The 16,249-nt window shown below is 39.2% G+C and overlaps 1 protein-coding gene across 3 annotated transcripts; it reads left to right on the top strand.

Moving 5' to 3' along the window:
- Positions 1–6,547: 6,547 nt before the first annotated feature.
- Odaph (odontogenesis associated phosphoprotein) lies at positions 6,548–14,993 on the top strand. Of its 3 annotated transcripts, XM_048784841.1 has the most exons (3): positions 6,548–6,614; positions 13,539–13,671; positions 13,813–14,993. In XM_048784841.1, the coding sequence occupies exons 1-3, from the start codon at positions 6,548–6,550 to the stop codon at positions 13,892–13,894; spliced, it is 282 nt and encodes a 93-aa protein (XP_048640798.1). In that variant the 3' UTR covers positions 13,895–14,993. The 3 variants fall into 3 exon arrangements, 2 of the variants coding, with proteins under 2 accessions (XP_048640798.1, XP_048640797.1); XM_048784840.1 differs by having other exon boundaries at positions 6,548–6,620; positions 13,548–14,993; XR_007341201.1 differs by lacking the exons at positions 6,548–6,614; positions 13,813–14,993 and adding an exon at positions 8,698–9,270 and having other exon boundaries at positions 13,539–13,656.
- Positions 14,994–16,249: the final 1,256 nt, after the last annotated feature.

Raw genomic sequence — 16,249 nt, 5'->3', positions numbered from 1 at the left:
TTCCTCTGCTGGGAACTCTTGGTGCAAAGACAGGAGTGAGACTGCCCAGTTGCCATGGTGACGCCCTGTTCAAAAGAGGTTCATGTTTGCCACAAGACTATCAGTCTTGACCCTGAGTTCAGATACCAGCTGCCAGTGGTAAAGAATCATGAGCATAAGTTGATGATTTTAATTGGGCCACTAGTCTTCAACCTTGGTCCTGCTTGCTTTGAAGAAGCTTTCTCACAGAAAACCCTTTTGATGTTAAAAACCTATAAAATAAACATGCTGAACTAGCTCTGGGTCATTACATCTCCCTCAGGGTGTAATGAACCACCTGGTCTCAGCTTTCTCTCTCTGTGTGTCTATCTTTTCTAATCCCCCATCACCCCTCGTAGGGTTTCTAAATTAAGGGTGGTGCAGGTGGAAGCACCTATTTCCCTCTTTTTATTTATATATTTTACCTAAGAATATTTTCCTTTTCTCTTCTTTTTTTAACCTTGATGTTGGGAACCAAAGCCAGGTGCTCACACACGCTAGTCAAGTGCTCTACCACAGCAAACCGAATCTTTTGTGCTATAGTACATGAGCAAATTTTAAGGATACTCTCATGGAATGTTTGCTGAAATAAGTTGACAGCAAAGGGAATAAAACACACCCAACACAATGATTAAGGGCAAGAATTCTGAAGCTAAATTGCCTGGGCTTACAGCATGGCTCTGCCACTTGTTAGTCACTTGACTTAACTCTCTGTGCCTCAGTTTTCTCATTTTGAAATAAATGAGGATGACAATAGTACCTCACTGAGTCAATGTCATTTGATTTTGTTTTGGTGTTTTCGCAGTACTTGGGATCAAACTCAGGGCCTCGCACATGCTATGCTCTACCACTAAGCCACACTCCCAGTGCTCATTGGGTTGTTTTAATGAATGGGTGATTTAATTATGTCCAATGTTTAGAATGTAGTAAATTAAATATAGATGAGAAAATTAAGAGGTAATAAGGCTGACTGGTCCAAGGTCTCGTAATTAATTGGTAGGACAGCAGGGACTAACATATTGACTTATCCCACTAATTTAATTTGGGGTTTCACACTATTGATAAATGAGGGCTCTGACCCTGACCAGGATGTTACTGCTCTTTTGTTGTTAAATCACTGGGATGATTTTAGGATCCTTCTCCAGGTCTCAATCTCCCAATCTGCAAAATGAGGAAGTTGGAAGTGTGGCTAAGGTACGTGAAACTCCTTTTAGGAGAAATCCCAGCAGACAATTCCCCAGCAAGACTTGCACAGAAATTATCCAGGCCACTTTAGAGCTGCACCTTCATCTGAGCGCCAGCCACAGAACATTTATATCCCCCCAAAAGAGCATGTATCCTGGCCAGCCTAAGGCTTCCCTCAGTGTAGCTCAACTCCCCCAAACACACACACACACACACACACACACACACATACAGAATCCTGACTCACAGTGGGCCTAAGGGCTGCTCCTCGGATTACTTGATTACCCATTGGAGCCCCTTGAGTGTGGGACGTTTCTTTGAGGCCACTGCAGCATTTCAGTTACAAAAGGGAGAGTAGCTAATGCTGTTTAGGGCAGTTCACCTTTGCTTCTCCAACTCCTAGCAGCAGAACAGGCCTTTCCCACAACCAAGCAGTGGATATAAGACTGGCAGGTAAAGCAGACTCACCCTCAGGCAGAAATCCTATTAGTCCTTAAGGGCCTGAAAGCCAAAGATGCAAGCTAGCCTGAAGCAATGGAGTCTGCCAACCTCTGGAGTCAGACTAATCTTCTGAAACCATGAGCCCAGAATAAACTGTTCCTCCTCTACGTTGTTCTTGTTCTTGTTAGGTATTTTTGTCAACATGATGAAAAGCTGACAAACAGGGAATTACAGGTGATAAAATGGGGAAACCAGAGAAGCCAGAGCCCACATGTGTCAGCAGAAACTGCCTCACTCCCTGACTCAGCTGCTCAACCCCCTGCTTTCTGTCCCCCACCCCGAGCAAAACTGCTCTGGACATAAGAATCTCCTGGCACACCATCAAGCAGGCTGAAAGGCAAATCCTTCTTAGAATCCAGATATGAAAACCTCACTTCTTTAGTGCTACAGTTTCATGGAACTCACCCCTTAGACATCCCTCCACAAACTCTTCAAAATGATCTTGGGTTATACAGTTTCCTAGTATTTACCTAGTATTTCTGCATCCTCCAGAAAAGACTTTTTTTTTTTTTTTGGTACTGGGGATTGAACTCAGGGGTACTCAACCACTGAGCCACATTCCCAGTCTTATTTTGTATTTTATTTAGAGAAAGGGTCTGAGTTGCTTAGTGCCTCACAGTTGCTGAGGCTGGCTTTGAACTTGTGATTCTCCTGACTCAGCCTCCCAAGTCACTGGGATTACAGGAGCGTACCACCGTGGGTGTGCTATCGCACCTGGCAAGAGATTTTTATTCTTCCAATAAAATGTATATATATAATCACAAAATTTTTAATTTGACCATATCATATTTTCATCATCTGAACATACCCAACCCCAGTGGTCAAATGCTCAGACCAAAAATTATAATGTTATTTATGATTCACACTACTTCCAATTCACCAGGAAATCTTGTCCAATTCAAACTCTAAAGCATGCCTGAAATATCTCATACTTCTATTGCTACCAACCCAATCTGAGTCACTATAATCGCCCTCAAGACTACTGCAGCCCATCTACTATAACTGGGCTTTCTTGCCTCCAACAATCTGTTCACAAGGAACAGAGCTGTCATTTTAAAATATAAGTCAGATCATATCACACCCTTTTTAATTAAAACCCTCCAGTGGCACCCTGTTTCACTCATTAGAATAGTGATCCAGCCTCATGTTACTCTTTACCCTCTTCTGCCTTTCCTTGACCCAGCTAAAAAGCTCTCTGTGCTATTGTATTTTACATGCCAGTCCTACTTCTACCTCAGGATCTTTCCACAGTCTGTTATCTTTTGTCTGATTCATTCTTCCCCTAGAAACCCACATGGATAATTTCCCCACCTCCCTCAACTCCTTATTCAAGTATATTCAAATTAAAATTCCAACCTCCCCACATTTCTTCCCTGATCATCCTCTATTTTTCTGTAGCACATATTACAGAATGTTCTAACATATTCTAGCATGCTAATAATTTATTCCTGTGTTATATTTATTATTTATTCTTTGTGACCACCATACTAGACTGCTAACTCCATTGAAGCAAGTATTTTTGTCTAGACCCCAAGTGCCTGGAATATCATGAGCACCCAGGAAGTAACTTGAATGAATGAAGTGATGAGAGTTAAGTTCGCATACCCAAGACAAACCTCCTCAGTGCCAGGTGCTCTACTTCTCTAGTTGGGAACCTGGGACAAGTTTCCTAAAAAGTTCAACAGCACATTTTTAGATTAGTATTCCTTCTGTTATAGTATGTACCACCCCAGTGTATTGAAAATATTTGGCCAAGGTGATATAGATACAGACACTAGACAGACTGAAACCAATGAATAATCCCATCTTGATTGACATTTGTTTAGAACAAGTTATCCTGCCAAATCTGTCTAAATCAGAAGACCCTTCAGTCACCAACAACTATTTCCTGGTATCCTCCCTCATAAAATAGCATCATAGGTATTGCTATGTTTATTGCAACCCCAAGCAGCAAATAATAAAAAGTGCTCTTTTTTATTTTTCACAGCAACATGGATTGTTTTATTCCTGTTGAAAGGCGTTCTGGGTAACAAACACATACTGCAGATTGATTATTTGTGCGGGGAGGTCACATGACAGCATAGGTATACTACACACAAACTAACAGAACCCGTGACAGAGTCACTGCTACCATTTCCCAGTCCTCCTTGCAATAACTCATCCCTCCCCCATCTCCAACCACATGACCCAGCTTGGCCAACCAGAGTTCTTCCCAAGGACTTTCTAAATTGTACTGACAAAAAAGAGCTGTTCCTCACAGGTTAAGCCAGAGGACATAAAACAAATGAGTTATTTAAATAAGAAAATAAATGCACTAATGAATTTTGTGCCTTAAAGATTTTGTTCCTTTGTTTTATAAATTTCAGAATAATAGTTGCAAATAGAAAATATATTACTTTGCTTTTGTTAGAGAGAAAAAAAGAAACAAACAAACTAGGAGTGGTGGCACACACCCACGGACTCAGGAGACTGATAGGAGGATAAAAAGTTGGAGGCCAGCCTCAGCAACTTAGCAAGACTGTCTCAAAACAAAAAATAAATAAATAAATAAAGGTCTGGGGATGTAGCTCAGTGGTAGAGCATCCCTAGGTTTAATCTCCAGTAACACAAAAAAGAAAAAGAAAAGAAAAAACTTCAAAAGAAATAATGCAAATGTCTGTCAAGTAAAAGGTTGGCTAAATAAATTACCACGGACCTATAAAACGAAACACTGTGCAGTAGGTAAGTAATTAGGCCGGATTTAGTTTTACTGGCATAGCAATATGTCTCCAGCACAGGGGACCAGACAGACCATATAATACACTCACAGTTATAAAATTACAGATGATGTTTCTGTGCTTCATGCTCCTGTAGTTGGCATACTTCTTCTCTCATAACACTCAAAACTCTTCATGTTACTCCTGGGTTAATATGTAATGTCCCTGCCAGACTGGAAGGAACACTAATGTAAGCCCCCACCCCTTGACCCGTGTCTGGCCTTTGAATAAATAGAGTCAATAAGAGTCCTGAAGTGGGTTGATCTAATGAACCGAGCCTGTCCTGGATGTTTTGTGATTCCATTTCTATCTGCTGACAAGTTATCACTTAATTATCTGTTCTAACCAGGTGTGGCACCACAGGCCAATCATCCCAGCAACTTGGGAGGCTGAGGAAGGATCACTTGATCCCAGGAGTTAGAGATCACCCAGGATAGCATATAGAGGGAAAAAAAAGATAAAACTCAAAATAATAATAATAATAACAACAAAAAAATTATCCATTCTAGAACTTTGCATAGGACTAACATCAAGCCTGTGGAATTCATCACTTCCTTATTGGTGAGTGTTTGCCTTCTAATTTATCCTGATTGAATGACGGAATGATTGGTACCTCATTAGATTATCCTTGCAGATTTCTTACACTGCCCTTCAAAGCTGGGAAGTATATTTAATTTTGCTTTTTCTACAATGTGCCAGGACATGTTCTGCTCAAAGTGGGGGTCGTTTGAGTGACTGGATGATTTGGCAAGTATAACCTCCTAAAAATTAATTATAAATTAGGGTTATTATAATTTGATAACCACCATAAACACTCCCTTTCACAGGCCTGCCTCTGTGGTTGAAGCTTTATGTCAATTATCCCCTTTATTCACACTTCTCTAAGGGAAGCACTTGCCATAGTTTGAATCCTGAATGTCTCCCAAAGGCCCATGTGTTAAAGATTTGGTCACCAGACTATGGTACTCTTGGAAGGTGGTAGAACTTTGGGGGAAGATAGTAATAGAAGAATGATCACTGAGGGATGCAAGTGATATGCTAGAACCCCGGCCCTCTTTCTCTCCCTCTTTGCTTCCCCTATATCTTGTGGTGACCAGTTTTGCTCCATCACACACTTCCTGCCTCACCCCAGGCCCAAAGCAATGGAGCCAACTAACTTGGACCTGAACTTCCAAAACTGTGAACCAAAATAAACTTCTGCTTCTTATAAGTTGATTCTCAGGTATTTTGTTACAGCAACGGAAACTGACAGAATTGCAAACCTCACTTTACAGATCAGGCACCTAAGGCCTCAGGGACTCACCGCTGCAACTCCACTAGTAAGAAAAGGAGTCAAGATTGGAGTTTTTCTAACTCTGAAGTCCAGATTCTTAATCAGTTGTGAGCACCACCTCCCATTCCCCCATCAGCTGACAGTCTTCTCAGGAAATCAACCAGGTATAGATATACCATGTCCATCTTATAGGCATTTTGGTGAATTAGAGGGAAACCTGAAAGGACAGCTTACTAAGTTATGCTCCCAGGTTTCCATGTTATTTAAACAGAGACTGTGATGGAGACAAAGGAAGATAGATAATTTTCTGACTATGCTTCCCTTGCATCCTGGACAAAAGCAGAGAAGGATCATAAACTCTGGTCAGAAACAAGAAGAGCTTCTTAACACCCCCATCCCACTGGGTCAGGAAGCCCCAGGACAGTGCCCTCCGCCCTCAGTCAGCTCCAGAGTGGGAAGCAGTGCTGAGCATTGCCTAGACAGCTCCCTTCTCCTGCAGAGGAAGACTCATACACACGGATAAAGAGAAGGCACCACCATGGGAGTAGATTTGAGGGATTAAAAGGATAGCAAGGATGTGGTTGTCCAAAATCAAGGCATGATGAATGATGCTTGGCTGTCATAACAAGACACTTTTAGTTGATACATACTGTCTGGTATGTCCTTACGGATTTGTTGCCCTCACACCACAGGCCCAGATAGCTGTGGTCTACTAAGCAAATGCAAATTACCTGAATCAGGCTGCTGGTGACTCACCAACTCCCATTTAAAGCAACATTGGGGTTGGAGGCAGTGAGAGCTCAAGGTAGAAACCATGGCTCACAGACCCTGCTTCTCCTCCTGGTCATTGGTCTGCTGGTTGGTAGTAGCTGTGGCAGAAGGTAAGGGTTTTGGTTTTATTCTCCTGTGGGCCCATTAATTAATAAGCCATCTGAAAAGATAAAACTGGCTCTGTGATTACACATTCCCATAAGCTGAAAATGTTTATATCTGCTTCCATCAGCCTATGTGCTTAAAGAGAATGATATATTTTATCATCTGAAGACTTGGATCCTAATCTCAGCTCTAGCTCTGTGACTTTGATACTCGAAATCTCTCTGAGCATCAGACTCCTTCTATGTGAATTGACTGTCTTAACAACATGCATTGCTATGGGGGTTGAAAGGACCAGGTGAGCTTGTATGTGAAAAGCTCTTCACACTAAAAACTGCACAAGCACTCATTATTGTCATGAAGCTAACAATTTCTACCTTGAATTGCAGTGCTGTCCTCTTCTCTCCATCTCTAGCTGCGCAGTAATTTGTACAAGGCTGGTGTTCAGTCTCTGTTAATTGCTTTAATTAATCATATCTAGTGATCTGTGTCTTGGTGCTCTTGAGGTGAATACAAGTTTTAGGATCATTTGAGATTAATTTCTCCACTGTTTCAATTCTCTCTCTACACACCAATTCTAAGGCTCAGGTCACCCACTACCAAATCTCCAGGTGACCTGAGCCTTAGAATTGGTGTGTACACACACCCGTAGGGAAGGAGAGAGAAGAAAGAAAAAGGGGAAAGGAAGGAGGAAGAGATCCTGGAAGCCCTAAATTTAGCATTTTTTTCCCCACATACAGTTCATCGTAGTTGCTGTTCAGGGAGGAGAAAATGGAGTCAAGCAGAGCGCTTCACCCCCTCCTGTGCCCTAGTCTGGGGATCTCTGCTGGGGCTCAGCCAAACCCTACTCATCCCTCAACAACATCCTTGCTCATGACAAATTAGACATGGGTATAGCCCTCAGAGCTGGTTGTAGGACACCCAGAGATTCCCTTACCAATCTCTGCACAAACTCAGCCCATCAGAAGACATAGATTATAAATATCACTTGCTCCCAATCCCCAAGGCAAAGTCCCAGTTATTACTTACTAAAAGTAATATGTAAAAGAGGCATTAAAAAACAGATTTAGCTGAGACAGGAGGATCACAAGTTCAAAGCCAGCCTCAGCAAAAGCAAGGTGCTAAGCAATTCAGTGACAGCCTATCTCTAAATAAAATAGAAAATAGGGCTGGGGATGTGACTCAGTGGTCAAGGAACCCTGAGTTGAGTTCAATCCCTGGTACTACCTTCCTGAAAACAAAAAAAAAGAAAAAAAACAGAAGTAGCCACTTACCACCTTCTTTCCAGTTCATGGGTAATTTGTAATCATTGAGACAATTTTGTCACCTTCTCCACTTTTCAGGAGGCTTTGTAAATATGTAAACAACTTATAATGACATTAGAGCTTTTTTTTAGTCATATATAAAAGACAGCAATTCCAGGCACAATGGCCCAGGCCTATAATCCAAATGACTTGGGAGGCTGAGGCAGAGGACAGCAAGTATAAAGCCAGCCTCAGCAATTTAGTGTTTCCAAATAGAATTCAAAAAGGTCTGGGTATGTAGCTAAGTTGCTAGAGTGCTTAGAGAGCATGTGCGAAGCCCTGGGTTCAATCCCCAGTAACACAAAAATAAATAACTAAGTAATAAAATAAAAGATATCAATTGAAACGGGAGATTTGGTTTCTGAATTGGGAAGACCTTCCCATCTAACTTCACTCTATCCCAGCACTGGCTCCTGTTTGTCATTCACTTACACGTATTCAGTGTCTACCAGACAGGGTCACGTGTGGCTCTTCAAACTTATCCTCTTCTCTCCTCCATGGCAGTGGCTGTGGCTGCTCCCTCTTCCTGATTTCACACCTGTTTATTGAAATTCTGCTTCAAGTCTCAACATTTAAATGCCACCCTAATTTCACCTTCACAAAATCTTTCTTGAGACACATAATTTTAAAATTGCAATCTCTGGGGCTGAGGCCATATAGTTCAGTGGCAGAGCACTTGCCTAGCATGTGTGAGGCACTGGATTCAATCCTCAGGATCACATTAAAAAATACATAAAATAAAGGCATGCTATCCATCTATAACTACAAAAAAACTTTTTTTAAAAAATTGCAATCTCTTTCTCTCTTTCATACTCACACACACATATACCTTTGAATTCTTTTTTTTTCCTTTGAATTCTTAAAGCAATCTGTACATCACTCACATACATTCAGCTTTCCACTCTGCAGAGCAGATCTAGATATCTGCAGCATCACTGCATTTCTTTGGTGCAGGGCTGCGTCCTTACCGTCTCTGTATGTGCACAGCAACTCTCACGGTAACCTGAACACTGTTGAAATGACTTGACTTACAGCACAGAATTGAAAGAGGCCTGTGGAACACCCTTGGGGCTCCAAATTCTATATCTTTAAAATTACAGATTTGACCACAATAGCCAGTCATTTTGTGAATCCACAAAATGAATGGAGCTGCAGTTATCGTGAGAAAATTAAATAAACACAGAACTTATATTTCTTTTAGGTTCAACTCTGAAAGCATATGAGAATTCTTCTAAGAATCCAAGTGCACTGTAATGGAATACTGTATACTTAAACTCCAAGTACAAAGCTTACTTCTCTAAGAACCAGTATAGTTCACTACAAACCAGCTATTGTCTGCCCAAATAACCACAGAGTAGAGGTAATTATAACAAAGATCTTCTCCTCATTACCCTTTTTGAAAAGTGCTGGTTGTTGGTATGCTATGAATTTCATGTCTAGACAATAATAAACCCATTTAAAAGTGATATCCAAATTCCAAGAAATATTTTGATTTTCAAATTATGCTAAAATTTAAATATATCAAATGTTCTGAGACTTGATTTAAACACTGAGTGCCACAAAAATATCAGAGGAAAATTCAGTGTCTGCTCGACAATTCATTGAACTCATCAAGTGTTTTATTGAACACACCTGTAAACCAGGAACTATTCTAGGTGCTAAGGACATTGGCAGTGACTGTGAGTCAACAATTATTTCTTGACTTGGAAGTCCTTTATTTATTTATTTATTGGTACTGGGAATTGAACCCAGAGCACTTATCACTGAACTTACCTCCAACCCTTTTTATTTTGAAACGGGGTGTCACTAAGTTGCTTAAGATCTTGCTAAGTTGCTGAGACTGGACTTGAACTTGCAATCCTCCTGCTTCCACCTCCAGAGTTACTGGAACTACAGATGTGTGCCACCATGCCCAGTGAAGGCCTGTTCTTATTAATCTATATTCTTTTGTCCTGTCCTTAATGCAGAGATTATCTATGAGATATAACCAGATGGGCCTAAGAAAATGGAGCTCATGCTAATAGAATCTTTTCATAATCTTCAGGATTAATAATAATAGCTAACACTAAATGTATACCATGTGTCAGGCAATACTCTAAACACTTTATACATCTTAGATAAATTCACAAGTTATGAGACAGTAATATTATTTTCTCCATTTTACAAATAAGGAAAAAAACTCATAGAGGTTAAGGAATATGTCTATAGTCACACTGTTACAAAACTCAGGGAGCCCAAGCTTTTCAACACTATGTTCTCTGCCTCCTGACATGTTTGTAATGTACATCAAATGTCTGACCTACTCTGGTCTCATTACGCTTGGAAAACTCTCATCTTTGTCATTCAGTACTTTGATGGCATGTCATCAAATGCTTATTAATCATCACGCTGTCCCTGAGAGGTAGGAACATGGTAACTTTTCCAATTGTAGAAATAGATTTCTTTTGCTCAGTTCAGTTCTACTGCAGGCATGGGGCTAGGGTTGAGACTGCCGTCTACAAGATATTCACGTAGATATTTCATTGGAACAGGATTACCATTACCACTGAATGGTAATCACACGATTGATGTGTATTATGGGAGTGGATTCACTGGATGCTATGCAAGTAGGTTGCCAGGGACATTCAGCAGCTCCAAGTAGGGAAGTCTTCCCTGATGAGACCAAACTTGGAATTCTAACAAGAAATCCAGGAAAGTAGGGCAGAAAATAGTTCTTTAGGCACCTGGAATAAACTTTTTAGAAGCCCAGGACTATTGATGACTTTTTCCAAAGTAGCTTTGGTGGAGTGGAAGATTCAGAGTCAGATTCCAAAGGATTAAATAGTTATGTGGCATACAGATTTTTCTTTAAAGAGAAGAAAGAGGAACCAAAGTTCATGGCAGAGCACCTCAGTTTTCTGTCTGCAATATGAAGCTAAATTATCTACTTAGAAAGGTACAGAGACGACTGGGATTATAGCTCAGTGATAGAGCACTTGCCTAGCATGTGTGAGGCACTGGGTTCAATTCTCAGCACCGCCTATAAACGAGTAAAAGAAAGGTCCATCAACAACTAAAAAAAAAAAAAATGTGTAAATAAAAAAAATTTTTAAAGATAAAGGTACAGATAATTCTTCAAATATGAAAATTTTGAAGGAGATTTGAGGAGATAGCAAAGATTATGAAGACAATAGGAACAGTGCAGAACAAGGATAAAGAAAAGAATAATGAACAGAGCTAACTCAGCCAAAGGTAGAATCATGAAAAATATCACTCAGATGTGTGGCCTTCCTTTACTTTGTAAGATGTAATGGGGTCCCAAATCAGTCCCTGTGGTCCCACATTTTAGAATACATGTGCTACCAAGCAGATAATGACTCTGTGTGTAATTTGCTAGAAGAATGCATTTTACATGGTCTTGCCCACATTCTTGGGTGCGTAGTTGGGGCAAGCTTGTTCCTTGATTTTGAATCCTTGGGAATTCCCAGAAGAGAACACTAGATACTACTGGACATCCCACAGCCTATTCAGGTTTCAAGAAATGAGATGGACCCAAGGGGCAGGTATGTTGATTGTTTTACAGCTGGAGTGGTTAATAAATAGCAGAGTTCAAGGCCTAGTTAAGCTTCATTTTATAGCACAATGTCAAAATAGGGATTAATAATGAGGCTGGCATCTCCCCTGCTGACTAGATTCTGGGTAGAAAGTTTTCATGTCACAAAGATTCAAAACTTATCACAAAGAGTAATATGGGGTTTAATCATCTTATGAAGCTCAAAGTGAGTTTGTTAGTCTAATTTCATCACAGGATTACAATTCAATATACTGACTAGGTATGGGGAAAGGGTTGGCATTTTATTCAAGGAATGGATACCCATTCAAGCTAGTTTTAAAAAGAGTAGAGCAAGAGTTCAGTAGTAGAGCATGAGCACATGCAAGACCCTGGTTCACTCCCCAGTACCAAAAAATAAATAAAACAGAGAGAATAGAGTTGGAGGTGGAGTGATCATTATAAGGATATCTTCAAGAACCTAAGTATAGTCAGCTGAGCCTCAGAGGGACCAACCCTGGAAAGTCAAGAACCAAGGCTAGTCCCATCAGCAAGCACTGTTACCATATAGTCTCGTCTCTTCTCTCTCTCTCTCTCTCTCTCTCTCTCCTTCCCCAGTTCACTACTTCTGTATCCATCCTGGCATCTATGCTTCTCATCATTCATCTGGCCAAAGCCTGACACTCCAGCCCCTGCCTTCCAGTAACAGCTTTCACTATGTGTTTTTTGCTATAATTAATTCTCAAGGGAGGATCCAATTCATCATTGACTAGCCAATAAATTAGTTTAGGGTCTATCCACAATCCAATCAGCCATAGTCAGAAGGTGTGAAAGATGGACCTTTCCAGAGGTTGTAGATAAGACAGTATTTGGAAGGAACTATGGGCACAGGAACTATGTAAGCATATCCACTACAGCCCAGAAACCAGGGAATCTAGTTCTTAAATGCTTCTGCACTCTCAGCTTCCTGTGGTGGTTCATGTTTCCATCACCCATGCCTGGCATTCCTTCCCAGGCCTGTGTGGGTGAGCCTCTGCAGAAGTGAAGAAACTATTCACTACAGGAAAACTTCCTTTTCACTGCCAACTTTGATAGGTGATTTAGTCAAGGGAAGACCTTGAAGCTGGAACTTAACCCAAATTTCTTCTTAAAAATGAATCGTGTCCTGGTCCTCAGCACTCTTTCTTCTGATGCTTATAGATGCCCCTCCCTTCCTAAGGAATGACTTTACTGACTGAGCAGGGAAAAGGAAATTTCAATGTTATTTTTATATTCTTAACATTAAAAAAGTTTTTTTTCCTCATGAATTTTCTTTTTTTGTTATAATTTACACATAATAAATTCCACAAATCTTAAAGTTACAGCTTATTATATTTTATATATACATACATATATGTGTATGTGTGCAAACATACATCATGTATAGAGATTTATATGTGTGTATGTGAATACTTACACATCTATATGTATGTGTGTATATGTGTGAGACGTAGATAGCTCCATTTAGAAAACCACCCAGATTGAGATACAGAATATTTTGAGAGTTTGCTGGTTACTCTTTCCACTAAACAATTCCTACTCTAACCCTGAGCTCAATATTATTTGACTCTTTTACCACAGTTTCACTTGCTGTATTCTTTTGCAATATGTATCCTCTTTTGTGTCCAACTTCTTTTGCTTAACATAATGTTCATGAGATTCATCTATATTACTGTGCACATTAGTAGATTTTCCTTTTCCACAATGAGTACTTTTCATTGTATGAATATACACAGTTTATTTAACCTTTCTATTTATGGACACCTGGATTGTTTCCAAGTTTAGGCTATAATGAAAAAGTTTGCTATGAACATCCTTGAACTAGTTTTTTTCTCTGTTTGTTTTTGCAAACTTTTGCAAATAAAAACTTGGGTCAATTCCATAGAGTGGAAATGCTGGATTATAAGGTGTACCCACATTTCATTTTATTGACCTTGTTTCCAACATGCTCCAAGACATCTCTATTTCTTGTTTCTCCCCTGCACCCACATTCAAGGATCTATCTTGCTTCTGCTTCTGTTACCAGGCCTGTTTTCTGACTCCTATTTTCCTCCCTACAGGACAAGAAGAGGTTGTCACCCCACCAGGAGGCTCACAACATATAAACCCTACAGACTGCCAGATCTTCACACTCACCCCTCCACCCACCACGAGGAATCCGACAACAAGGGTCCAGCCCATTACTAGGACACCCAAATATCCCTTCAGTCGTATTACACAAAGAAGGCCTAGAATCTATCCTGGGTTTCAAAACAGACATTTTCTCCCTCCAAGGTGCAACCACCGTTTCCACTTCCAGCCATTTCCCTGGCCACACGGTCGTCTTAATTCTCGTAGATATTTCCTTGGAAGAAATCTCCAGAGTGAAAGTTCATCTGAAGAAAGCAGAGAGAAAAGAGAAGCCAAAATATACTGAAGCAAAAAGAGCCAATGCCTCCAAAAACATGAAAATATTTTTGCTATCTCTTTCAAAACCAAAATTATTGGATTAGAAGATAAAGTAAACTAAATAATACTGACTAGAAATTGTCATCAATGAAGATATTGGATTTGAGTTGTTTTTGTTTGCAAAATAGGACAGTAACTACATCATTATTAACCTACAGGAAATTAATGAAAACAAAATCTTCAAATGGGCTGTTCCAATAATTCCTATTCATACCAAGATTCCAACTGAGTCAGACTCCTCTTCTAAATTAGAGTGAAGAGTATTTAAAAAGGGATAATTATGAACCAAATGAAGACATTAAGATCCTCTTTTTTATGTTCATTAGGTGAAGTTTGCAAGGTGCAACAATTGAACTTTAAAAGAAATTATAAAGATTAAAGCAAAAAAAAAGGTTTGGGGAATCGGACTATAGATAATACTTTATAATCATAAACTGAATTATCTAGCTCAAATAATTATTTTTAACTGAAGTTTCCAAATTTATCTTAATGTTAACTTTTAAGCAAATGATGTGATTCATTTTATAAGTATCTTACTGTTTCTTTTGTTGTCATAATATAAACACTAGTTGAAAAATTTTTCCTCAAACTTTCAACACAGACCCATGCTCAATGCCTTGATTAAAGGAACTCTGCAGACAAAGTTCACTCAGTGATGGAAATTTGTGTTCTCAGGTGCAATTTGAGAAATGAATCAGATTGCATTCATTGGCTGTTTTTTTTTTTAACTGAAAAATATCACCTCTTGTTTGTGCCACTCATCTTGCCTGTAGGAACTTGTGCTTTGCATATATGGCCAATGACTTACTTGTTCCTCTCAAGAACTGCTGCTACTATTGCTACAAAGTAAAAAAGAAATAACACAAGACAATAGAATTCTGGGAATGGATGCCTAGGAAAAGGAGAGAGAGATTTAAAAAAAAAATCATACTGTGCTTCCTCGCTATATTGAATGATAAAAGAAGAAAGATATTTCTTTCACTCACTTCATGGCAAATATTATTTATAAGAAGAGATATTTACTTGAAATTTACAGGTTTAAATAAAAACAAATTTAAACACTCTAATCCAGAAACTGTATTTTGAAATAAACCTCACCTGCCTTCTTTTTTGGTTAGTGGGGACATACCAGAAAAGGGCTATCTTTGGGCAAACTCAAAGACAGATGAAGTTAGTGTTTGAATCCCTTTTCCCTTTCTGACCCTTCTTCTTTATTTTGCCACGTTCACAGTGAACAGTGTACTCGGTGCCCTCACAAATTCCCAACTGCCCAAAAACAACCTAGCTTTGATTGCAATTAAAAACTTAAGCAGTTCTTAAATCTAGCCTCTTGGGAGGCCTTGCTATGTGATATATAAGCCTCAGGTAAAATGAGACACACTAATAATGGATTAACAAGTTTAATGCATCAATCACTGAGTCTGTTGTAAAAAGCGGGTTATTGTTATAGTGTTTTATAGTAAATCCTTTCTCAAAATAACTTTAAGTAAAAATTCCATCATCTATCATCTTGAAACATGCATAGAGTTGTCTATATAAGAAGCAGACTACACTTGCAATTAAAAGTATATGCTTAGCCTGGGATGTAGCTCAGTGGTTGAGCACATGCCTAGCACATGCAAAACTTTGGATTCAATTTCCAGAAACACACACACACACACACACACACATACACACAGAGTATTTGCTTTTGTGACTGAAGAAAAATGTTTGTTTTGTATTGTAACTTTAGATAAGAAATTTTGCTTTTAAAATACAGTGATCCCTGGCAGGTTTTTGAGTCAGGAGTGTTTTCAGTCATGCCTCAAAATGATTTCAGTTCTCAAATGAGCTCATTCTAACATAAAGCTGTTTATGAAACAATGGCGGTTGGGTAGAAGGGTGTGGTAGACCATGTAAATCTAAAGTTATAATTATACTCCAACACATAATCTAAATACAATCATCAAACTTAAATTGATGGACATTTTCAAAACTGGCATTTTCAAAAATGTAGATGTTATGAAAGACAAAGGTTAAAGGAGATTAAAGTAACTTGACAACTAAAACAATCCATGAATCTTGATTATCAGATCTTAGAGGTGGGATGGAGAGGGAGAGATTGCCATAAAAGGTATTACTTGAAAAACTGGCAATTTTTTAATATGCCTTAGATATCAGAAAATAGTATTACATCAATGTTAAAATTCTGAATTTGATAATTCTATTGGAGAACGTCTGTTCTTTGGAAATAGATGTTGAAGTATTTGAGGTAAATGAGTACATTCTGCAATTAAATCTCAGATTATTCAGAAACAATATATATGATGTTAAATGATAAGCA

This window comes from Marmota marmota, unplaced genomic scaffold, assembly GCF_001458135.2.
Source record: "Marmota marmota marmota unplaced genomic scaffold, marMar, whole genome shotgun sequence".
NCBI lineage: Eukaryota > Metazoa > Chordata > Mammalia > Rodentia > Sciuridae > Marmota > Marmota marmota.
This window is presented reverse-complemented; position numbering and strand designations above follow the sequence as displayed.

What these genes read in the sequence shown, in the direction of transcription:
- Odaph (XM_048784840.1), top strand. Translation starts at nt 6,548, where the DNA reads ATGGCTCACAGACCCTGCTTCTCCTCCTGGTCATTGGTCTGCTGGTTG. An exon ending in AGCTGTGGCAGAAGGTAAGG is followed by an intron (nt 6,621 to 13,547) that starts GTTTTGGTTTTA and finishes CAGGACAAGAAG; the next exon opens with AGGTTGTCACCCCACCAGGA.